The following is a 27255-nucleotide window of genomic DNA, read 5'->3' as shown; positions in this document are numbered from 1 at the left end:
TGATAACTCCTTTGGGGATTGGTTTCAATAACATTTAAAAAATATCTTAGGGAGACCCAAGTAATGTTTTAAGAAGAAAGAACCATTATACATTTCTAGGGTCCTGAAACTGGGTCAAGCCTTGGCTTGACTCTGCCTGTGGCCTGGGCCAGAATGCTTCCCAAATCTCCTGGTCTCTGGACTGCTTACATTCTGGGCCCCCAAGGCAGAGGGATAAGGCCTGAGACCATCTCACCATGAGCCTAGAGGGTCTAGAACCCACCAGATGTTCAGAATTTTTTTTAAGAAAAGAGGGTGAACAAGCTGGAATCCAAAGCCAGTCAGGTCCATGTTATAGTTCCCACTGGTTTACCTAGAAAAAGAAATGTAACTTGAGGCTTTGTGTAGTTTGTCCACTTATGGGCATAAGATATATAACTGACACTTCTGACAGGAATATGTGAAAAATTTGGAGTGTGCAGGAAGTCAATCAACCTGGTCTTCAGTTGTGTGTACTTGAAGTAGGTTTCAAATCCCCTAATATGCATAAACCCAATGAAAGCCAATGACGGAAGTCAATGTATGCACCTCCTGGGCCCAAATACACTGAATTAAGTACAAAGAGATTTCTCCTCTGGACAGGCTCCCACACCAGGTAGGGCAGTGACATGATGTGGTTAATGAGGCCTCCCAGGCTTCCAGACTGGAGAACATGGTTTCCATGGAAGAATGGGAGAATACGGTATGGTGGACCAATTCTACAGCCAGCCTGAGACCTTGAGCAACAAACCAAAAACTCAAGCCCTCATTTTTCTGTCAAGGAGATGGAGTTAATCATACCTGTTAGACATGAAATTTTGATACACTATCAAAACAGCTTATTAGAGAATACACTGAATGAGAATAAATAAGTCACATGTACAAACTGGTATTTGTACAGAAAATGAAACTATTAACAAAGTGAGGAGACAAACACAGACTCAGTAAATATCTGCAAACTATACGTCTGATAAATGATTAATACCCAAAACATATAAAAGACTCAAAATACCCAATAACAACAACAAAAAAAAGCAAATTACTCAAAAAATGAGCAAAGAACCTGAATAGACATTTCTCAAAAGAAGATATGAAATGGCCAATGGAAGTATGAAAAAAAATCCTCAACTTCACTAATACTGAGAAATGCAATTTAAAAACCACAATGAGAACACTTCACACCCATTAGAATGCCTACTATCAGAAAGATGAAAAATAACTGTTTATGAGCATGTGAAGAATACAGAACACTCGTACACTGCAGGTGGAAGTGTAAGTTAGAACACTGTTTGGGAAAGTAGCATAAATTTTTCTCAAATTACTAAAAATAAATCTATCATAGATCTAAAAACTCCTGAGTATATATTCAAAAGAACTGAAATCAGTTTGTTGAGATGTCACCACTCCAATGTTCACTGCACCATTATTCACAATAGGCAACATATCAAAACTACAGAAATACTCAATATCAAAACTACAGAAATGAACAAATAAAATAAATAGGCATTTTAAAAAATGGAATTCTATTCAGCTTCAGGAAAAAACAAATTGTCAATTGTGATGAGATGGCTGAATCTAGAGGACATCATGTTAAGTAATATAAGCCAGGCACACACACACACACACACACACAAAAATACCGCATAATTTTAGTTATATAGTCTATAAAAAAGTCAAACTAAGAGGAACGGAAAATAGAATGGAGGTTACCAGAAGCTCAGGGTTAGGATGGGGGGTCAAAGGTAAATGTGGACATGTTGTTCAAATGGTACAAAGTTTTAATTTGGCACGAGGAATAAGTTCTGGGGAAGTACTGCTCAGCATGGTGAATATAGCTAAGAGTAATGCATTGTATATTTCAAAGTTGCTAACAGTGGATTTTAAATGTTTCACCATGAAATAAGCATGCAATGTAATGCATGTTAATCAGTCTGATTTTATCATTTCACAATGTATACATGCGTTAAAACATCACATTGTACCTCATGAACATAGAGTTATAATCTGTCAATTAAAATAAAATAACATTTTAAAAAGGCAGGAACTGCCCAAATGAATTTTTAAAAAATACAAACAAGAAAAGGCTAAATATTGTGCATAGGAAAAACACTTTAAAGATACAAATAGGTTGAAAGTTAATGGATGGCAAAAGATATGTAATGTAAACAGAACCCAAAGACAGCTACACTGGCTGTCCATACTAATATCAGACAAAATAAATATTAAAACAAAAATGTTACTGGGGATAAAGAGGGACATTTTATAATGTGTCAGTCATGAGAACATTGTGACAATTATAGATACACAAGCATCAAACACAGAAGCCCAACATTAAATGAAAATAATTAGGAAAGAAGTTAAGAGAGGAAAAGACTATTCTATATAAATATTTGGAGACACCAGGACAACTTTCACTAATGGATAGAAAAACCAGGCAAAGCACTGATAGTGGTATAGGAGTCCTGGGCAACATTTAAAGCAACTTGACTTTACAGATACGTATACATACAACATACCACCCAACAACAGAACACACATTCTGTTCAAGTGTACATGGACAGACCCCAGAAAACACCATTTGCTAGGCCATAAAATGGCCTCAATAAATGTGAGGACTGAAATCACAGAAAGTATGTTTTCTGACTACAATAGACTTAAATTGAAAATGATTAACTGAAGGATATTTCAATAGTTCACAATTATGTGGAAATCAAACTCCAAACACACACACAAAATTAGAGACATTTTGAGGCTAAAAACAAAAACAAGACATACCAAAACTGATAAAGGAATTAGGATAAAATTTACAGCTGTAAATATCTATGCTTTGAAAAGATCTGAAATCATAAAGCTAAACTTCCAACTAAAAAACAAGAAAAAGAAAAATTAAACCCCCAAGGAACAGAAAAAAAAAATTAATAATACAGAGTGGAAAATGATAAAGAAATAATGGTGCTATAGTTTCTGCCCACTGGTACTAGAGATTCGGTGACAGAAGGGTGGCAAGTGGAAATGACCTCTGCCCAACAAGGCCCTGCAACACCTACATTCAGCTACACCTCAGGTTCTATGCTGGACTCCATTTTGTCTTACTTTTACCCCTCCTTGGGGCCTGGGTTTCCTCCCCTGACTAGGGCTCTGTGGACCCACATAAGAATGAGGAGCCACAAACAACAGAACAAAGGAGCCACTGAGAGGCCAGTGAGTCATGACAAGGGACCAGTTCATTGCCTATCCTATGGGAAGTTTTTGGAGTATGGGCGGTTGCGGAGATGGGCTTACCAAGGGAACATTGGTGCACAGCATAGTCAGCTGATCTGCTCTCCAATTAGCACAGGATCACTCAATGTAGACTGGTCAGGAATACAGAATTGCTGGGGTTGCAGTTTGCTGAAAACATTCAGGCCCAGACGAGTTTCCACACAACCCAGGTGTGCCAGACCTCACGAGACCAGGAAGTACATACAAGGCCAACCATTAAAACATGAGCTGCACAGAAAGCCTTCCCCAGGGAATCAGCAGCCAAGCAGCAATTTAGCTAAGTCACAGGGATCAAGTGTTGGTCCCCACAGGAAGTTCCATTTTAGAAGTAAGCAAAAGACAACAAATTAATTCCAGTGCAGAGTTTAAGTGGGGGGAACAGCAAATAATTCAACACAGAAGTGAAAGAAAAAACAAAATACCCACAGATCAAAGTTTGACCTTAACTAGTAAAGGTCTAACACCACCAAAGAACACCTATAAAACCTAGAAGGACCAGAAGCCCCTGGGTTCCTAAGCCAGGGAGGTGGGAGGGCCAAGGCCAAGTGCCTCAGCCATGCCCACCCAACCTCCACAACCAGTCCAATGATGACCACTGAACCTCCACAGGAAGCACCCTTGGCCCCCTGAGCTGGGGTAGTTTGGGGCCAAGGGCTTGAGGCACACCCCCTAACATCTGCATCCAGCCCAGTGACAGCCCAGACACTGCTATAAGCCCCCTGGCCTCCCCTGAGGGAATGTGGGAGGCCATGGGCTTCAATCATGCTCCATCTCATTCCCCCTCTTCACAAACTATTTCCCCTCCCCCTTCTCCCCAACTGCTCCACAACATCTTAGAATGAGGCATGGAGCCAGGGGAAGCTGAACATAGCCATAAGTAGGGAAACAGCCACCACTGCCTGGGCCCTGCCAGGGTCCAAAGGCATGGATCTGGGGAAAACTGAACCCAGCCAGAACTAGGAAAGCCACCACCACCACCCTGGGCCAGACCAGGGTACAAAGGCATGGAGACAGGGGAAGCTGAACCCGGCTGCAATCAGGTACAGAGCATACCAAAAAGACTACTTTCATGCAGGTAGCCCACCATAGCCACCACCATTGCCAAGGCTGCTGCAAAAGCAGCTAGGCTCTATAGCAGCAGCCACAGCTACTGTGCAGATGGTACACCAGACTCTCAACTGCATTGACACAAGAGGCACCAGTGGAAACAAAAAAACAACAAAAACACTGTCAACAAAGCACTCTCCAGAGTAAAAGAAGCATCTGATTTATGATAATAGGGGAGGACTTGATCACATCTGTCTCAGTACTGCACACATCATCTTGGCAACAAACCAACAGAGGATCGGTTAATCTATCAGATGGGGAGAACAAATCTATGGCGATTAGAAGGGGGAGAAGGGAAAGGACAGAGATTGGATAAGGGACATAAAGAGTAAGTATGATTTGTAACAATGAATAGGCTAATAAAAAAAATTCTGATGTAAGTCACACTATTATCCTGTGTGTAAGTATTTCCTATCTGTAGTTGTGCTGGCCTCTACCAAGATAAATTTTTAAATAATACTTATGTGCATAAATGCAGCATACTTGGGGCTGTTTTGTGCATTGTCGGTTGTGTAGCAGCATGTGGCTTCCTTCCACTAGACCTTTTAACTTCCAGTTATGACAGTTAAAATGTCTTCAGACATAGCCAAATGTCCCCTGGCAGGCAATATCGTCACTCGTATTTAACTGTTGTTAGATACTCAAAACTTTTTACAAATAGTTTTGATCCTACATTTATCAATTCTATTTGAAAATTTGCATTCAAATTACCTAAATTGATAGTTTTCACTTCAAATTATCTGATATATAAAAATGAAAGTTACATTGAAAGCTTTGACCCATTAAAGATGTTGATGAAGATAAACACTGTCACTGTTCAATGAGAAGTCCCTGCCAGGTAAGGTGTTCCATATTAATTGCACTGTTTCTCCCCATAATTGAATTTTCCCATAAGCAGACTTGGGTGTGAAAGGTGACAAAATAGGTTTCTCTTCTGTGTGAATAGTCTCATATCCAAGAACTGGTAACTTTTCTCAGAAAGCTCACAAAGTTAGTTGGCACCAAGGGGTACTTGTGTTGTAACACAAAGAGATCACACATGAAATGGCAAACCATAGTAAGCATTTCTTACATAAAGTATGAATAGAGGATTTGGGGACAGAGTTGGAAAGAACTACGGTTTCTTCAATTCAGTCTGTCTTCAATCATAATAAATTTCTTCCACCCATGGACCCTGACTCTACCCTAGAGTCATCTTCCCTTCAGTCCCAGAGAATGAGAAATCAGGGACAAATGCATGAACATTTTCGTTATTGCGTGGCCTGGAAGTAATGTTTATCACCTGTATCCATACTCCCCTGAACAGAGCTAAATTACATGGTTCAACATAACAATAAGGCCGAGATTACAGGCATGTGTACAAGAGAAAAATGTGTTTTTAGAAAATACATACCCAGTCCAATCCATGGAGAATGTTCCCCTTGTATAAATTGTCTCATGCCTGCTGCAGTGCAAGTTTTTTACTTTTCTTTCTTTCTTTTTTCCCAATGGCTGGCCAGTACTGGGACCTATGGTGTTATCAGCACCACGCTCTAAATAATACATTAACTATAGCCAGCCCTGTAACTGCTGAAAAAAGATGTTTTCACAATTATTGACCACCTTCTATATCAGGATTGCACATCTGCTGATTCAAACACATAAAAATCAAAAGAAATAAATAAAGCTATAATACAAGTAAAACACAACACAGTATAACAACTATTTACAAGGAATTCCTTCTGTATTCAGTAATACAAATATTCTACTCAAGATGTAAAGAACATGGAAAAGAGTCCATAGGCAATATTGAAACTGTACACCATTTATAGAAGGGGCTTGATCATTTTCAAGTGTTTTCATCAACAGGGGCTCCTGGAACCAACCTGCAATACCAACGGACAGTTGTGCATTTATATGGCTTCTTCTTGGTGTAAGTTCTCTGATGAAATGTGCCATTTGATTTATGGCAAATCCTCCCACAGTCTTTACATTAATTGGGGTTTTCCCATGTGTGAAGTTGTTCATGTCTATTATGGTGAGTTCCAGTAAACTGTTTTCCCACATTCCTTACATTCACATGGTTTCTCACCTATACAAGTTCTTTGATGGCTGCTGACGTGTGACTTTTGAATAAAAGCTTTTCCACATTCTTTGCATTCATGTGGTTTCTCACCTGTGTGAGTTCTCTCATGTCTTCTGAGGTTTACCTTTTGGTTAAAAGATTTTCCACATTCTTTACATTAACATGGCCTTTGATCTGTGTGAGATCTCTGATGAATGCTGACATATGACTTTTTGCTAAAAGCTTTTCCACATTCTTTACATTCATATGGTTTCTCACCTGTGTGACTTTTCTGGTGTCTGCTGAGGTGTGACTTTCGGTTGAAAGCTCTTCCACATTCTCTACATTCATAAGGTTTCTCACCTGTGTGAATTCTCTCATGCCTGTTGAGCTGTGACTTTTGGTTAAAAGTTTTTCCACATTCTCTACATTCATACGGTTTCTCACCTGTGTGACTTCTCTGATGAATGCTGAGGTCTACCTTTTTGTTAAAAGCTTTTCCACAGTCTTTACAGTCATATGGTTTCTCACCTGTGTGAGTTCTCTGATGAATGCTGAAGTACGACTTTTGCCTAAAAGCTTTTCCACATTCTTTACATTCATATGGTTTCTCACTTGTATGAGTTATCTCATGCCTGCTGAGGTCTCCCTTGTGCTTAAAAGCTTTTCCACATTCTTTGCATTCATATGGTTTCTCACCCGTATGAGTTCTCTGATGAAAGCTGAGGTTTGATTTTTCACTAAAAGCTTTTCCGCATTCTTTACATTCATATGGCTTCTCACCTGTGTGAATTCTCTCATGCCTGCTGATGTCCCACTTGTTGGTAAATGCTTTCCCACAGTCTTTACATTCAAATGGTTTCTCACCAGTGTGAGTTCTCTGATGAATGCTAAAATATGACTTTTTGCTAAAAGCTTTTCCACATTCTTTGCATTCATATGGTTTCTCGCCTGTGTGAGTTCTTTGATGACTGCTGAGGTATGACTTTTCACCAAAAGCTTTTCCACATTCTTTACATTCATATGGTTTCTCACCTGTGTGACTTTTCTGATGCCTGCTGAGCTGTGACTGTCCGCTAAAAGCTTTTCCACATTCTTTACATTCATATGGTTTTTCACCTGTGTGACTTTTCTGGTGCCTGCTGAGCTGTGACTTTCCACTAAAAGCTTTTCCACATTCTTTACATTCATATGGTTTCTCACCTGTGTGAGTTCTTTCATGTCTGCAGAGATGTGACTTTTCCCTAAAAGCTTTTCCACATTCTTTACATTGATATGGTTTCTCACCTGTGTGAATTCTCTGATGCCTGCAGAGCAGTGACTTATGCTTAAAAGTTTTTCCACATTCTCTACATTCATATGGTTTCTCACATGTGTGAATTTTCTCATGCCTGCTAAAATCTGACTTTTGGTTAAAAGCATTTCCACTTTCTTTACATTTATATGGTTTCTCACCTGTGTGAGTTCTGGGATGAAGGCTGAGGCTTGACTTTTGGTTAAAAGTTTTGCCACATTCTTTACATTCATACTGTTTCTCACTTGTGGGAATTCTCTCATTCCTGCTGAGGTCTGACTTTTGGTTAAAAGCTTTTCCACATTCTTTACATTCATGTGGTTTCTCACCTGTGAGAGTTCTCTGATATGAAATGTGGATCTCTCCTGTGTGCATAATCTGATGTTTAGTGAGTTCAAATTTTTTATAGAACATTTTCCCACATATACCACATTGAAAAGTTTTCCTTTCTACCTGATTTATTTCTGGAGCAATGACAGCTGACTTACCACAGCCTTTCCCATATTCATTATACTTACAGGTGGTCCCATCCATATGAATCTTTCTATGTATAAATATTATTGGCTCTGTGTTGGAGGATTTCCATTTTCCACTGTATTCTAAAGGCTGCTTTCCAGTTTCAATATTGAGATGCTGACTAAGATGCTCATGATGTCTGGGCAATTTTCCCATTATATGATGGTCATCATGTTTCTTTCCAGCAGGCATCTCATCAGGCTCTTGAGGAGGAAGTGCATTCTGGCATATGTAAAACTCTTCATGTCCCTTTCCTGAATACTTTCCATTATTTATAATCAGATTTAAAACATGGTATGAATTCAAATAAGATTTTCCTAACACAACTCTCTCCTCAGCTGATGTGTTGCTGTTGCTATTGGTGATTACAATTTGCTGCAAGCATTTACTGTGACTTTCTTGGTTCCTCTTCACTAGGTCATCATCTATCTGGACATCTGAAATTACAAAAAAAAATAACTATCTGAACCACACATAAGTACATCTCATTGATTGCTCAAGTAAATGTACAGAAATGTCTTAGAATGCTAGTAACAAAAGATTTTATAAAAAATACAATAATAGACATTGGTTTCAGGAGTTTATGGAATTTTTTCTTACTGATGATGTAATGTTGTACTAGTATATTTTCCAATGTTATATCATGTTTTCTTTCCTTCTTTGTTCATTTTAAATCTTATGAGTATTTGTTAAGAATTTTTATTTTTTGCCTACCTCTAGTTTTCTACTAAGCACCTTTCATTTCTTTACAGCATTTTCTCTGTTTTATTTTTACAACAATGGGTGTCTCCTGCTGCTATTTTCTCATTATTTCACTATGACTATGACTAGGTTTGGTTTTCTTTCATCAGCTACTTTTAGGTACAGAAGTGAGCCAATTTTTTTTAATCATATATTCAAGAACATGGCTGAGTATAAGGGCTTTGCATTTATGTTCATATGCTTTATAGTCCTCTGTTAAGAAATGGGTATAGGAATGTGGAAGTTTTTCACAGGATAAAATATCCTTTGCTCCACCACAAATAAAGAGAGCTTCCTCCAAGCTTTTCATTTAATTGACTTCCTTTGCTTCTCGTAAACCATTACAATAAAGGAAACGTCAGTTCTCCTCCCTAGACACCTACTTCTGTTCTAAAATATTTGGTTCTGCATCCAAGGCTGTTCCCACCATCTTTGAAAAATGTTCTTTCAACCCCTTCTCAAATCAACTTGTATCCTATTCCCAATGTCTGGTACGTGGACCACCACTGGGTAATTCATTTCTTGTAAAAGCTTTTGTTTTGTGCAGTGACGTTTTGGTGGTCTTCCACTCAAAAAAGAGTCTCCTTCACATTTCTCATTTTGGTTTTTTTTCTAAATAATTTCCACAAAGAAAACAGAAAAATGCTAACTTTGAACTCCATTCCCAATCAACAGTCTTATCCCCTCAACATCGAATCCTTAGTTCACATGGTCTCGGCACCCAGAATCTCCTGGTTTTCCTTCAAAGTCAAGGACAACTGCTTTCCATTCTCCCATGCAGGGTTCTCCTCAACTTCATGACTTTTGATGTGGTGGTACAAACCTCACTGCTGTACCTCTTTTCCTATTTTCTTAGTGAATTGCTATGTTATACCCTGGACTATGTTGGGACTCTGTGAAGAGTCCCCACCTGAACAAAGGTCCTCACCTGATACAACCCCTTGAACTTGGAATGCTGAGTCTCCAGAAGAGACTTGTAAGAAAAAGATTATTTTCTTTATACATTACCCAGTTGCAGGCATTCTGTCAGAAACAACATAAAACGAACAGATATGGTATGAAAAAAAATGTACATGAGAATTGAAGACACCCACACAACTAAAAATGTTAAGAAAGCAAATAGGAAAAATAAATGTCAAAGAAAAGAAATGTAGGAATTAGACACTGGGTACATATAAAACAGATTCAGCAAAATAAAATATTGGGATGTACATGGGACACCCCACCTTGGAGATTATGTAATACAGGATTGCAGATGAGCCATCCTCAAGTCTGGGACTTGGGGGAAAAATTGCCAGAAACAACTGAACACTTCCAACACCTAATGGGCTTTACTTTTCTTGGCTTCTGCACTGTATGTGCTGACAAACCTTGCAGGATCTTGTTTAGGCATTCTTCTAGTGTTGGATCTGCTCCTTCTTCTAACTTGAGAATCACCTCAGCTTTGTTAATGCAGTGTTCTGTTAATGGGAAGTAATGTAGGACTCTGTAAAACTGCTAAGTCTGATTCCTGGAAGAATGTCAAGAGCTCAGCTTCAGATGTGCAATAAAGAAGCCAATTTGAAACTCATGAGAAAGAGAGAGCACATTTCAAGAAACATCATCTCACCAAAATAGCATGAAACCCTATAAATGGTTCCTATATTTATGAACAAAAAAAGAAACCATTTCTTCTGAAAGTTACTCAGGAGTTTTACTCACTCAGTGACACCAGGTTGCTGTACGTCTCCAGCATCACATCCCTATACAAAGTCCTCTGAGCATCATTCAGGTCCTGCCACTCCTCCCAGGTGAAGTCCACAGCCACATCCTCAAATGACACCAACTCCTGTAATGACACGTTCTCAAGTCAACATCCCTGGATCACAAAACAAAAATCTGGGAATTGACCCCTCTGTGTGTGCATGTGTTGTGTGTGTCTTATATAAGATGGCACTTTTTTGTACTCCATAGAATAGGAAGGAAAAAAAAGGACAAATATCCTGGTATTGTAACAAGTTTTTAATTACTAAATACAATGCTACAAAACTTATTTTATACCTTAAGAAGTATCCTTGTTGCTAGTGGCAAAAGTGTGAGTAAAATTTTATTTTTCCAAGGAGAATATAAACAGGCATGAAAATATAAGTATAAATACATACCTGAAATACTGTGTTAGATGAACAAATTTAAACACAAGCTCAATACAGACTGGTATAAGAAAAAAATAGAAAATATACTTTTATTTTGTATTCAGTTTGCACTTCACTGAAATGCCAAAGATGTTAAACTCTCCCATGTGAACTGCATGGTCTCATGAATATGAAGCAATAGCAAAAGTCCAGTCACAAGAACACAAAAACCACACCCCACATTAATGGAAGTACACACAGCACCATGTCTGAGTGAATGATCCTGGGTGGCATAAGAGAAAAAAAATATTGAAGCAACTGATTATAGAATGATTCCACACTTAAATATGGGATCTATTTCAAACAGCAAAACATTTTATGTAGTTATTGTTTCTTAACTACTTATGAATTAAAAGTACATAAAAAGGGCATTCCAAAATTTCCTTCCTATGTGCCAAGGGATTGCTTGTGTCCACACTAAGGTGCACACTGCAACTTTCTAAACCACAGGGAGCAAATAATGTGGTCCTGTAAGTACATGACTTTATTTGCATTTTAATAGTTACCCACTACAAGGAGAATGGAAAAGGCTTTTAGGGAGAATCAGAGGGAAAAAGAAAACAGGGTGACAGAAGATCAACTACATTACAACAGAGAAATAAGCACACAGAAGAGAGACTTAACAGTATTAAAAAGTAATAGGGAATGAAAAATCAGAAACACAATGTGGTAGTAATTTGCAGAAATTAAAAAGAAGAGTTTTACTCTCAGGCTATCTACATAAGCACAGCTAGTTAGGTCCTGGAACTGCAAAAAGTTTGAAAAATAGGAGAAAATATAAAGAGCAAAAGTGAAACAGACTCAAATACATAATACTTGAAATATCTGTGGAAAGTCCAAGTGGCAATTGGATATATGATTCCAGCATTCAAGAGAGAAAGTTAAGTTGACAATAAAGATTTGAAAAGTATCAAAGTCCATGTTATGTGAAGACATCAGAATGAATAAACCTAAGAAGTTGAAAGTAAAAAAAGAACAATTACGGAATCTGCAGAAACACTTTATCTTTAAACATAGGATAGAGGGGGAGAAAAAGTGGCATTACATCCTAATATCAGTTAGTTCTCCCAGAGGACAATTCTTAATGTGTATGTGCCTTACAACAGATCATCAAACTATGTGACACCAAACCTAATAGAACTTCAAGGAGAAATACACGAACCCACCATCAAAACTGGAGATTTCAACACCCTCTATTAAAAATGAAACAATTCAGCAGGCAGAAAACCATAACAGACATAATTAAACTCAATAACATGATCTGGATATAATGGATATCTACTGACTACTTCTTTCAACAACAACAGAATAGACATTCTTCTCAAACTCACATAAATAAAATCACTAAGACCATATTCAAAGTCATATAACGCTCTAGGAAAATTAAAATAATAGATATCATACAATATGTGCTATCAGACCACAAAATAATTAAACTAGAAATCGATAACAGAGCACTGACCACAAGATACCCAAATAGAGTGGGATTAAACATCACACTCTAATACATGGGCTCAAAAAACAAACAAAAAACAAAAGAAAAACCGAGAAAAAATTAAAATACTTTTAATAAATGAAAGTGAAAATGGGGCTGACCAATTAGCTCACTTGGTTAGAGCACAGCCTTGTAATGCCAAGGTCAATGATTTAGATTCCCATACTGGACAGCCACCAAAAGGAAAAAAAAAAAGCAAAAATGACAACAAAATTTGTAGGATACAGAAATAACAGTGCTCTAATTTTTTTATGGCACTGAATGCATACTTAAAAAAACACACATCTAAACTCAATAATCTATGTTTCCACTTTGGGAACTAGCAGGGGAAAAAAAGAGCTAATTAAATTGAAAGGAAGCAGAAGAAAATAAAAACTGGAACAGAAATAAAATTGAAAAAGAAAATCTGGATGAAAAATAAACATCTAAAAAGCTGATTTTTTTAAAAGATCAATAAAATTGATAAGCCTATCCAGGCTAACTAAAAAGATAATGAACACAAGACAGAGATTAGTAATATCAGAAATGAATAACAGGACATCACCACAGATCCTGTGGACATTAAACAAATAATAAATACTATGAACAACTCTGCACACATTTGACATTGTACATGAAATGGACTGATTCCTTAAAAGACAGCTTACCAAAACTCACACACACAAAAATACACAATGTAAATAGACCTGTATCTATTATGAAAACTGAGTAAACAAATAATAACATTCAAAACAGAAAGCACCTGTCCCAGATGTGCTCACAGGAGAACTGAAGCCAACATTTAAGGAAGAAAATATACCAACTTCCCACAATCTATTACAGAAAATAGAAGATGAAGTACTTTCCAGCTCATTGTATGAGGACAGCATTACCTCAGTACCAAAACCAGACAAAGATATTATTAGAATACAAATCTACAAACTGTTATCTATCATGAACATACATGCAAATAAGCTCAATAAAATATTAGCAAACCTAATCCAACAATGTCTAAAGAGAATTATGCAGCATGACCAAGTGGTATTTATCACAGGTAGGCAAGGGTGGTTCAACATATGAATATCAAGTAATGTAATCACTAACAAGAATAATAAACAGAAAATCACATGATCACATCGATAGATGCAGAAGAAGCATTTGAAAAAATACAGCATCCATTCATTATAAAAGTTCTCAGTAACCTAGGAATAGAGGGGAACATCAGAACTTGATAATGATTATCTACAGAAAACTGCAGCTAACATCATCCTCAATGGTGGGAAACACAAAGCTTTCCCAGATAATCAGGAACAAGGCAAGAATGTATCTTCTCATTACTTCTTCAACATCACACTAAAAGTACTGGGTAGTGCAATGACACAAGGAAATAAAAGATTTACAGGTTGGGAAAGATATAAATAAAATTGCCATTAGTTGCAGATGATATGATTATCTGTGTAAAATATCCTAGCAAGTAAATAGAAAACCTCCTAGAATTAATTACTGATTAAAGCAAGATTGCAACATTAATATACAAAAGTCAATCACTTTTCTATACCCCAGCAATGACCAAGTAAAATTTAAAACAAAAAACACAATACTATTTACATTAGCAACTCAAAAGAGAGAAAAGTTGAAAATCATCTACCTCATAAGAAATTAACATCAAGAATACATTTTAAAAATGCCTACAACTAAACAATAAAACAAATAATCTGATTAAAAAATAAGCAGAGGGCTTCAACCGACATTTTCTACAAAGACGATATACCAATGTCTAACAAGGTCATGGAAAGATGCTTAATATCATTAATCACTACAGAAATGCAAAATCACAATGAAATATCATTTCACACCCAATAGAAAATAACAAGTATTGACAAAATTGGAAACGTACACTTTATGTGGGTGTATAAAGTGTGCAGTCCCTATTTTTTAAAAAAAAGTACACTGACTTCTCAAAAAATTAAAAATAGAATTACCATAGGATTCATAAATCCAAATTTTGTGTATACATCCAAAATAATTAATAGCAGAATCTCAAAAAGATATTTCCTCACCTGTGTTCACAGCAGCATTACTCACAGAGTTAAGAGGCGAAAGCAACCCAAATGTTCAGCCATGAGTGAATGGATAAATGAAATGTGGTATATACATACAAAGAAGTAATGTCCAACCTTAAGAAGAAAGGAAATCTTGACATATGCTATAATATGGAACCTTGAGGACATTATGCAAAGCGAAATAAGACACTCACAAAATGATGAGTCAAATTTTTAGAAACACAAATTAGATTGGTGGTTGCCAGAGGCTGGGAGAAGGGGGAAGTTGGGAATTGTCATTTAATGGATATAGATTCTCAGTATTACAAGATAAAAAACTTGTGGATATGTCCTGTGCAACAGCCTCGATATACTTAAAACTACTAAAGGTTAAGAAATGATGCAAAAAGTAAATTTTATGCTATATGCTTTTTACCAAAATTAAGAATAAATTATTTTAAAAGCCAATAGATGAACCAAAATAAAGTATTTTTAAAAAATTAATTGATGAAAAGTTAGAAAATAAAAAGCAAAGGATTAAAAGGCAGATGAGGCAAATACAAATAGAAAATAGTAAAATGGCACACTTAAATTAAACCTTATCAATAATTAGTTTAAATGGAATAGCATTAAATATCCTACTTAAGGCAAAGACTGTCAGATTTGATAGGAAAGTAAGACCCAATATGTTGCCCAGAGAACTACACTTTAAATACAAAAAAACAGACTAAAAGTAAAATATTGAAAACTTATCTACCATAGCAACACAAATTATTAAAAGCTTAAGTGGAAATATTGATATCAGCAAAAGAATCTTCAAGACAAATTATATTACTAGAAATAAAAGGAACAAAGAAGAATGTGGGCCACAGTACTACCTCCCACAACATGGAAAATGGAAAGGGTATCTCAACATCTCAGGATCCGGCAAAGGAGACTTTAGGGCACAATGGGAAAACTGCTCTTCCTGGTAAGGGAATAACAGGTTGCTCTCAGTTAGCACTGCATGCCTAACGCAGGTCAAACTCGCTTTCAAGCTGAAGGGTTTTTTTTTTCTTTTTCTCTTTCTGTCACTTTTAAAATATGGAAAATTCTTTGACAAAAGGGGAGACTCAACATAAATTACAACTCCAATGTCTCATTAAAGCAGTTGGCTGTAAATTAACTGAATGGCAGCTTGTAAAACTGTTAGTGGTTATTAGACAATAATGCCCTTGGTACCCCAAGGAAGGGAGCGTTAACATAAAAATCTGGAACAAATTGGTCACTGGTTAAAAAATACAATCGGTAGCACCAAGGCTTCTCAACTAACAATTGGAATCTATGCCAAGTCTCTCTGAGACCTATTCAAGACCGTAAAAAACAAAACAAAACAAAACAAAGACATGTCTGTGTCAACAAAAAAGATAAAACTTAGTCTTTGCCAGTTACTGAAAGAACTTTAAATTGGATAAACTACAGTAAAAAAAGTTGATATTTCTTTACAGCGTTGGTTTTGTTTGAGCATATTTTCTTTTCTTAACTGCATGTGCATCTCTTTTTTGCCAAAGACTCTGAGGCTTTATGAGAAATGCAGTCATGGTGCACTCACCGGACCTCCTTTTGGGTCTGCTGCCTTTCTCTTGAAAACCCCAAAGTCAAATTGCTTTATCTCTATTTGTTCATTGGCTCAGCCCTTAAGCTCATAACCCATTTGAAGTACAAAAGCTAGACCAAAATCAACCTGTTTTTGTTACCTTACTTTCTCTAAAACAGGGTGAAGGCCTCACAGATAAGCTTTAACATTTTTTTAGAAACAAAATTTTAACCTAACTGTCCTTTTATACTAGTGAGTTTTCTGTTTTATCAGTCTCATTTATATTTTAAACAAAACCTAAGAAATCCTTATTGTTTCTGTGTATGTCTACATATATAAGTACATAAATGTTACATCTACATGTTCATGTCTATATGTGTGTTTGTACTGTCTGCATGGTACCAAATTGGCTTATAAATAATGCACACTCCTTGAATAGATAAGTATACTTTTCAAGTTCACTTGACTTTAATTTTCTAAAGTTGTTGATAAAATAGATGTGTTTTCAAAATTTGATTTAAACCTTTTTGCTAAATTTGCCTGTAGGTCAACACATTTTGTGGTATGTTTAATAGTTTAATTGCTTAAGGACTAAAAACTGTAAGAGAACTGGCTTCTGGGCTTCTCCCAAAGCCCTGCACATGTCTTGTTGTTAGCTTGTGTCTCGTTTTAGGTCTCTAAATTCTGGGCACTGAACAGAGGGCCATGGTGAGATCAGAGGACATGAAGTGTCCACAGCACATAGTCCATCAGCTGCAGGACAAAACCCAATATGTCTCCTCCTTATCTCAGCTCTGCCTACTGGCCATGCTGGAAGAAACAATATCTTTTAGACATTATCTTTGTGAATGCTGTGCTCTGCCTTAAGCTCGACATGGCCTCTCTGGGTTCCACACGGCCTTAAATGCCAAATGGGTACTTGGGACCCAGGATGACTAGTGAAAGGGTACCTATGCCCAATATCTCAAAGGCTCTAGTTAACTGATAAGGGTATATACTTGATATACCAAGTTTTTGTCTGGAAAACCATATTTATTTTGTAAAAATAGCTGAGACTCAAACTGGACTTTGTATAATTTGCTCTGACAAATGGACCCCCACTTACTAACCTGAATGTATAAAAATATTATCAGCACACATCTTTGCCTGGGCTTATTAATCAAACAGGATTACATTGTCTTTGCTAGATGTTTTTTAAGTTGTGAACCCAGCCAAAACCAGAAAAACCTTTCTATATAATTTTTAGGCAAATGAAGCCAACTTAACATTGATAGAGAAGAAACAAGTATGTAAAAAAGAGGTTGTAGTAGACCAGTACCTGAGCAGAGATGGTGTGAAATGAAGAGAGACCCTTTTATGAGATCAGGTGGACCTTACAGGTTGGTGACCTTCAAGGCATCTTAGTTTATTTTAGGTTCCTTTTTATAAGCCAGTGAAAATAACAAATCATGCTGATTAAATCAATTATGTCTGGTACCAAACTATTTATAGAACATTTCAGCTGCCACAGCGCTTTCACAACTACTTGTCAACAAAAAAAGCATAAGTTTCTCATTTGCAAAACTCTCAAGGTCCTGGGTTCAATCAAAGGTCAGACTTCAAGGGGAGGGAGAAGGGAAAAAGGCAAAATGGGAAGCCAGCCTTGCTGGCTTATCCCCCAGAATAGCAAGCACTTTTTCAGCTTGCTATTCAGTACTTCACAAGAGGTGATTTGAAGAAAGCTATGGACGTGAAGATGTAATTGTGGTTAGAAAGGCTAAAAGAAAAAAAATATTTTTATGTGAGAAAGCATTTGGTACAGTGTATTTTTGTCTTAGAGTAAAATGACTGGGTATTTAGGAAGTAGAAAGTAGAGGACAAAAATGAAATGTCTGAGTAAGTCATGATAATGGTTTGGATGGGTTAATTTCTAAAAGAAATTTTAAAAATTGGCTAAAATTAAAAACAAATTATGTATGTTTTTATAATAATTAAGCATCAATATCAAAATTATTCTGATACAGATTTAGAGTTTGCTCTCCTGCACTGAACAACTGATTTCCTAAAAGCACTTAACTGCTCTTAATACACAATTGTAAAAAGTTTACTTTATCTTTTAGATAAATGGTCTAGGAAACTTATTTCAGGTTTTATCATGACCATTTCTTGTGCTCTCTGCCTTTGAAATACTTTGTCACTTTGATTTTATTTTTGTAGTGATTTGTGATCTTATTCAACTAAGTGTTTCAAGCCTTTGTTATTTGACACACTTTCCAAAACCAAATTCTTAAAACTCAACCTTTTGACTTGAACTAACTTTGAGGGTTCCAAGGGCCCTGGAACTTCTCAAAGGGTATATATATATATATATGAGATGTATCAAAACTAATTGGCTCATCTGATAAATTAGACTATATGGGAAGCATTGTCAATAGTGAGATTTTACAAATATATATTTCAAAATTATGTAAGATTCTTGAAAATCTATGTCATAAAAATGCTATCAGTCATAATCCTGGTTCAATTATAAATTTAAAGTGTTAGGTCCTGAACTAACAGACACAGTTTATTCTAATGAAAAAGCTAATGGGTTTATAAAATTGCTAACCAAGGTTAAAAAAAATTATGGGTTTTTACCATTTCTTTATTTTGAAACATTGATGGCTCTTTTTAACAATTAAAACATTTACTTTTCCCTCCAGGATTTTAACACTATTCATGAGTACTGTCATTTTATGGCGATAAAGTTATTAACATGAGTTCAGTAAGGATCTCTTCTTTTTGTTACAGGACACAATTGGAAACACTGGTTATTTTACCAAGGATTTGACTTGAATGTTATGCTTTCAGATATGACCAAACTGCCCTGCTACTGCCTGTCCCAGCCACTGTGGTACAAATATGTTAATTGGAGGAGCTTATACTCATCCTGGAGGAGCCCAGACCCTCAGGCTCAAACCCAGATTATAGATTTAAAGGATTGTTTCTTTAATATTCCCCTGCATAAAAATGATAGGCAAAAATTTGCATTTCCCCTCCCTAGCATTAATGCTGGGGCTCCTTTACAAAGATATCAATGGAAAGTCCTCCTCAAGGTATTACTAACAGTAAGATTTTGCAGATTGTGCTTTAAGCCCTGCTTGTATGGCTTTTCCAGATGCCTTGATTTATCATTACATGGATGACATTCTCATTGCTCATCCATACTTTAACGTACTTTTTCCAATTCAAATTAAAACTGACTATGGACCCACATATACTTCTAAAGCCTTCCAGTATTTTGTGATAATTAAAATGTTAAACATGTTACAGGGATCCCATATAACCCCACTGGCCAGGCAATTGTAAAAAGAGCTAATGGCCTACTCTAATCTCAATTAAATAAACAAAAAGGGGGGAGTATGGAGAAAGGTTTGGCCCCTCATGAACAGATCTTTAAGGCCTTGTTTACTCTAAATTTTGTAAAACTGCAATTCTCAAAATTTAGCAGCCATAGAATGACATTTTATTACCACTGAGGAAAGCACTAAACCGTTGGTTTTATACCACCGCCTACTAATGGGACCACAATAGTTGGAACCTGTTAAATTGTTATTGGGGGAAGGTCTTCTGTTCTTTCTACTACAGGCCACTTTGTATACCAGCAAAGGCCATTTGCCCCTGTCATGTGGCACCATGTGAGAACAAATCCAATTCCAGAACTCCAGAATCACGTAACTATAAATTCCTAAGGTCCAGAGGTAACATGCCTATTCCTAACATATGGGCTTTTCCTGTTTATTCAGCCTTCCATAAGTAATATTTATTGGACCTATGTTTTGAATCCTCCCATTTTTGATCTGCTTACTTGGCATGACTCAGAGCCTCCTCTTTCATCTAATGATACTGCTTACACTGGAGGTCTTCTGGACCATAACAAGTTTACAGAATCAATTGTAGTACTAATTCTACTGCTGGAAACTTTGGCGTTCCCTTTGAACCACATTGACATATAAATCATATTTTTACAGCTTTTAATCTTATTATAGCTGTGAAACATCGAATATTTATTCAAAATGCAGGAGTCAGTGGAAATTCTAAATGGGGAAACAATTATCCTAAACCCAATATTCCTGTTTGTTCTCACCCTTGGATTGCTATTGGAAATGATCAGGAAATAATTTAAAGAAAATAAATTATGTTGGATAGCTGTTACTATTGACTAAGTTATGAACTACATGTATTTGCCATCTCCTCTACACTTGAATATCTCTAATCTTAATATTTCTCATGTGTTTATACTAAAACAGAGAGCAGAAGCTTGGTTACCTGTTAACCTCACATGATAATAGATGGGGAATTCTGCCCTGGAGCAGGTCACCTCTGTTCTCGAGAGTGCACCCTAAGAGATTCTTGGACATTCTTATGGCCTCTACAGCCACAACTGCTATAGCAGTGAATGTTCTCATTCTACCCAAAAAACACAAAGAATAGCTCTTTACAAAATATGATCTCTGAGCTTCTACCTAAAACTAAACTTTAATTCCTCCACTATATGGAAGGATGTAAAAAGACTTTTACATGGAGCTTTTCATTCTCATTTACATGCACATATTCAAAACTTAATAATTAACCCATTGGTTTTCCAGTTTAAACATAAGAACTTGGATTATTGCTGAAATTAGTGTCTTATGTATCTTATATTTTCTTATAGTGATTAAACTGTTATGTTCCATGTTCCAATGGACTTGTCAAGCTGAAGTAATGCTGACCGTTCTTCATCAGAATGTCCTTGTTTCCACCATTGACTCCAACTCTTTGATTGCTTCTGATTTTTTTAACAATTAAACAGGGGAGAAATGTAGAGGGTTAGAAATTTTTATTCTCATTTGATTTTAAAATAGGGTTTTTAGGTAAATGCATCTACAGGGCAAAAGCCCTTGGGTAGAAGACCACAGTCTACAGATAACATGGCAAATTCCCATTTAATCAATTCTAATTAAATAATGTTGATTCTCATTTGATTTTTAGAATAGGCTTTTTAGGTAAATACATATGTGAGGCAAAGGCCCTCAGGTAGGATGCCACAGCCTACAAGCCAGGGGGTGAGAGCCCATCTAATCAATCCTAATCACTACTTCGGTATGGGATTGTATACTTTAATAATTTTACAGCTAACAGGTGGTTGTCATACTGATCCTGTTAAGAGATTTTAAGAATTGCTGTAGGGAAAGATGTGAAAAAAATGTTTGCTAGGGGCAAGCTGTCTGTTGGGGGAAACTTCAGAAATAATTATACTTAGATTTTATCATAAGAATGTAACTTTTGCTTAAGAAGAGGTTATACTTTAGATAATGAACGCAGTTTGGCCAACTTAGCTTTCCACTAATTGTACTTTGGAATGTCACATTGTTAATTTTACTGATGTTACTAGTTTCCATTGTTTAAGCCATAGATAACTTTTTAACACTGCCCATGTACTTGTGTCCCTTTGTAATGACTGAATCAACTGAATTTTCTTATGAAACTTCCTTGTCTTGACAATAAAAAACAGAAGGCAATTTTGAATCAGGGCTGCACCCAGTTTTCTCTTTCTAATAGGGGAGTTGCTAGGATAGAGACCCTTTGGACTTGTCATCACATTCATGGAGTTTTGAGTAATCCTTTTTTTCATCTCCGTTACTCAGTGAGAAGTGGAACAGTTAGCTATAGTTCTACTTTAAAAACATACTGATGACTAATACACACATCCATTACTCTCATTCATTTTTAAGTAATTACCTGAAATAGGAGAAGAATAAAGTACAATATATAAGAAAGTCTAAAAACACAATGGGTCTTATTGAACTACACACAGATAACTGTATATTAATAAAAACTACAAATAGAATCACTGATGTAAATTTACAGAAGCAAAAGGTAGACATTATATAAATTTGTACTTTCTGTTTTTATTATTTCACGTCTTTTTATTGACCATTATTGAAACATGTCCTAGTAACTCCTGAAGGCTTTCTCCCCATAGACTCCTAAGAATGTCACCACAGGTGCTGGCTAGAAGCATAGGTCACCAGGGATTGAACCTCATAGCCCAGCAAACATTACCTTCAGGTTTTTACAAGAATGATATTTCCAGTGGAACAAAGTTACTGTCTTCATGAGTACAAACATCTCTCCCTATACTGGCAGTGTATATAGAAATCAGAATAAAATGAAAAGACCAAACAAACAAAAGTAGCAGGAAGTAACACAAGATAAAATTAGACCCAAGAAACAGGGAGGAGTCTAGGAGAAATCTCATTTTGGTGGCTTGTGTCAGTGGTTGGGTGGTAGTGATAACACATATAACAGAAGAAGGGGTTTTAATTTTAGATTTGTTGACCTTGAGGTGATGTTTTGCTTTTTTTCCTGGCAGGTGGCTGGTGCAGAGATCTGAACCCTTGACCTTGGTGTTAAAACACCATGATCTAAACAACTGAGCTAACAAGCCAGTCCCTTGAGATGCATTTTGAATAGGTACAAAAAAGCATTCAATGGAGTTCAACTTATGATCAAAAGACTAGGGAAGAAGTACAAACTGGAGAGAAAGAGTACAAAATGCAGAGGACTGAATCAGTGAGAAAGAATTTCACATGAGAAGAACAGGGCCCAGGATGAAGCACTTTGATAAGCTATGTGATAAAGAAGAAAGTAGAAGAATTCAGGAGAAAAGAGCAAAAACCATCAGTGAAGTCATGAGAGAAACTAATAAACACAGAGGAATTCCCAGGAGAATGTCATGAACAGTAGTTCAAAATGTAGCAGAAGACTCAAGTTAGAAAAAGACTAGAGAACAGTCATTGGATTTGACTATAATTTAGGTTGTAATTCTAGGCTTTATCTATGAATCTAGTACAGTCTTCCAAAGGCATCTGGAACTAGATTTATTTTAGAAACTTTATAAAAAGCTTACTAAGTATCTTGTGCCTTAGAACTAAGTAACTGTTTCCACTGTAGAAAGTGAAAAATGTTTATTTTCACATCAACAGTGAAAAACTTTCTAATATTGATGGTGTTGCAGAAATTGGTGCCACCAAGTCTTCACATCCCAAGAGAATTTGGCAGATTCTCTTCTCAGTTTCCATTCCAATCATGTAAACAAGGTGTCTGCATTTTTCCACAACATCACAAAGACCAGAGAACAAGGGCCGGCCCCGTGGCTCACTCGGAAAGTGCAGCGCTGGTAGCGCTGAGACTGCGGGTTCGTATCCTATATAGGGATGGCCGGTGCACTCACTGGCTGAGCATGGTGCGGACTACACCGTGCCAAGGGTTGCGATCCCCTTACCGGTCCAAAAAAAAAAAAAAAAGACGAGAGAACAACTTTTATTCAACTTAGATGACTTCTGAGGTCTTAGAAACTGTTAAATCTACATGCCAACTTTATCTTCTGAATGTACGTTTCTTCCAAGTTGAGTTTTACTCATCTGTACTTTCCAATTTTAATTTATGCATGCCATAAAGCTCACATAATACAATAAAAAAGAGTGAGTAATAAATAGCCAAAAAACTCACCAGAGATTTATTCATCTTTTGTTGTTCTTTCTTGTAAACCCATAGCACACTCTGGCAGCACAGCTGGGAGAAAAGAGAATGGAGTAGATTAAGGAGAGTACTGTTGTGGCTTAGCTCTAGATTCTCCTTCCCCAAACTCTACTTATTAGGTGAAAAAGACAAACAAAAAGCCTTCCTGTGAGAGAACAGTCCTTCACACCTCAATAAGGGGCAACAAGGACCCCATTAAAGATGCAGCTATAAGTACATTAATAGCTACACATTACACACACAACTTATTTTGGGGTCAATAAAAACATACATAGCCTACTGACTTAGCACAAATCAATATTACCTAAACATATAACTTAATACCTTAAACCAAAGAAAAACACATTGTGACATCACTAAAATTAGTGTTGTAGAAATAGTTTAGCTATATTAACTGTTACCCTATTAATATATTAAGTTAACACATGACTCCAAAAAAGTGTTTCTATTACAACACATCTTCCTTTTATGTGCCTGAATACCTGGATAGTGTGCATCTTGTAACCCAGCACATGTTGCCCATGATTATATAGGTAAAAAAAATACAGATAATGTATATTTCTCCTGGTACATTGATCTCCCCGTACCCAGGCCATCATATAACATGCTTTGACAATAAATTAGTCTTTCTCAGGTGGCCTGCTTTGGACAGTGGCACATTAGAAAATGTCATGCAAACATAGGTTTGAAAAGCACTGCCCATTGGAGCTTGCCTCTTAAACAGTCATACTGTGAAGAAGGTTGGAGAGACACAGGGCCCAGCCAAGGGTCAGCACAAACCACAGGACATGTGAGTGAAGCCATCTTTAACCAAACAGCCTCAGTCAAGGTACCAGGGCACTAAATCCACATTTGTAATCAAGGCAACACTAGAATGAGAACTGCCCAGCTAAATGCACCTCAAGATGTGGATCCATAGAACTTCAAAAAAAAAAAATGAGATGGCTGGGTTTTTTAAGCCATTGGGGTTTGATTTGTTTCTTACATAGCAAATACTGAATGATACATCTAAGTCCCCCAAATTCAAACATATTTAACAAAATTATGTGGGGGAGAAAGTCTTGAATTACAAGTCAAATACATTCAATATACCTTCACAACCACGGGCTGAAATTTTGAAAATCACAATGAATGTTAACCACATGTATTTCAGTGAAGTTTCTAGCCCTAATAGAGGCTATAGGATTAATAAAAAACAATTATTTGCACATCAGTAAACTAAGTTATAAGTTTTGTTTTTATTGGCTTTTATTTCACCTACAAATTGTTTACTTTAAAAACATACAACATAAAATGGGTGTTCCTTATAAGTGGGTAATGCAGTGTACCAGGATACTTTCAAAAGTTTGGGGAAAAATAGAATGGAAAGAGAATAGAAATCCTTCCATAAAGTTTTCAAGGACACTAGCATTTTAATTACATGTAAGAAATTGGTTTTGAGTAGAAGGAAGTGCAGTTTAATTTTCCCATTTTAAATAATGTAAAATTGCCTCCAATATATTCTCACAAAAGTTATGATTTTAAAGAATAGTTTACTGACATTAAGTGGAAAATACATTATTTACCCTTTGAGATGACATAATCCAAAGAAAGTACTGGAGTTAAAAAAAAAAAAGGATAGAGATGTTTAAGGCAATGTATGTTAAAGCAATGTACGGTCTAAGCTGACTTCAGCATCACAAAAATAATCTCAAAAGTGAACAAATGCTTGTTTTGACTTAAACGTGGCAAAATGGAAAATACTAACATCATCAAATCATGTGACCCTGGGCAAGTCACATTTCCTCATATCCAATTATTTTCTTACGGGGGAAACCATTACTGAATAACCAGAAAAGAACTATGAAGACAGACAACCACCAGCAGCACATCTCTAGATGCCAAATTTGGCTATAGGCTGGGTTTGAGAGAGCTCAGGCACTGGGAACAATGAGGGAAGATCGAAGGAATGGTACTGTGTTCAGAGAGCACTGCAGACAGATCCTCTCAGCTGGGACAGGTTATTCCTGCACCCCACAGAACACCTTCAGACCCTCTTCAATAAGTAACACCTCCTGGGTCCTTGCCTCTCCTCAGTTTGATTCACTTCTCCCTTCTGAAAGAGAGTTGGCCCAAACCTTCCGATACCATTCAGTCTCACATACCCATTGAATGAGGCATTATCAGCCAACTCTGGCGCGCTCTAAGCACTAGACACAATCATTCTTTAGGCTGTGCAAAGCTGTGATCTTCACCTTTCTGGGACTGAAGCAGTACTGAGTGGGCTCCGGCCACAAAGATGCTCCTCCAGGTGGGATTCCTATTCACAGGACACCGTCCATCAAAGTCTGTTACACCTCCTTCACTGCAAAGAGAATGGGACCAACATCCAGTGCCCCAATCTCCTTCCTAGAAGTCACTGTCCTGGAAACAAGGTTGTGCATGAACTTTGTAAATTCAAACCAGGAGCGCTAGGCAGGCTGCACAGGGCGGGAGGGACCAGAAACGTGACGTCCTGAAGCGACACCGAGACACCCACGACCACAGCAGCCACAGAGTGACAGTCTGCACACACCTCGCAATCCCAGATTCACCTCTGGGATTTGGGGCGTTACACTAATGTCAACACGCTCACGTTACAAATGATGAAGTGAACGTCCCATAGGTCGGTACCAGGTTCCTGATGGCGGAGCTGGAACGTGACCTCCCCACACCTCCCAGGCTCGCTATCTTCACACACCCCCACCCTCGTTCCCGTCGCCACCTTGGACCTGAGTCCCCGTCCTGGGACATCTGGAACCGACTTCTGCACACCCGGGAGCGCCCGCCTGCCTTCCGGCAGCACCGTCCTCTGACTGAACCGTCTGGAACCGTCTGGAAAGCGCAACCCAGGCGCCCCTTCCCTGGCCTGGCCCAGATCCGCCACCGCGCCGCACGTCAGGCCCCGCCCGCCCTAGGCTCACGGGGCTTCTGCCCCCGAAGTGCCGGGACACCGTCCCGCTCCCCAGGGTCCCCGAGGCCCGCTGGGCTCCTCTTTTACCCTCCACCCACCTTCAGGAAAGCACAATCCAACCCCAGGATCTGAGGAGCAGCGTCCGGCGACCACAGCATCCGGGATTTCCAGATCAAAGATGGCGGTATGGGAGGAGCCGCACATGCGCAAAAATAACCCTGAAAAGCCTGCGCTTATGTCTTGCTCTGGTGTCGTCACTGCAGGGCGAAACTACATTTCCCAGATGGCAGAGGGAGCGGAGCCCCACAAGTACAGAAGGAACTACGAACGCCTGTTTAGTACTCCTGTGCAGGTGATTTCATTGGAGGGCGAGACTACACTTCTAACAAGCCTCTGCCATCATCCTTTAGGGACCGAAGGAGAAAATTTTATTTTCTCCTTAGGGATTCTTGCTACCAGGGGACCAGTACCTGATGGATCAAGACTGGTTTATTTCCACGTTATTACGAAGTAGAACTCTGATTCCTTATTAAATCC

At 37.5% G+C, this 27255-nt stretch overlaps 1 protein-coding gene across 1 annotated transcript; it reads right to left on the bottom strand.

The window, feature by feature from the left end:
* Positions 1–6110: 6110 nt before the first annotated feature.
* LOC134380326 (zinc finger protein 260-like) lies at positions 6111–26882 on the bottom strand. Its single transcript, XM_063100088.1, has 4 exons — positions 26817–26882; positions 23757–23819; positions 10683–10809; positions 6111–8677 (listed from the first exon to the last, which is right to left on the bottom strand). Exons 1-4 carry the CDS (start codon positions 26874–26876, stop codon positions 6609–6611), a joined length of 2319 nt encoding a protein of 772 aa, XP_062956158.1. The 5' UTR covers positions 26877–26882; the 3' UTR covers positions 6111–6608.
* Positions 26883–27255: the final 373 nt, after the last annotated feature.

The sequence above is a fragment of the Cynocephalus volans genome, chromosome 6, assembly GCF_027409185.1.
Source record: "Cynocephalus volans isolate mCynVol1 chromosome 6, mCynVol1.pri, whole genome shotgun sequence".
NCBI lineage: Eukaryota > Metazoa > Chordata > Mammalia > Dermoptera > Cynocephalidae > Cynocephalus > Cynocephalus volans.
Note: the sequence above shows the minus strand (reverse complement) of the source record. Positions and strands in the feature narration are given on the sequence as shown.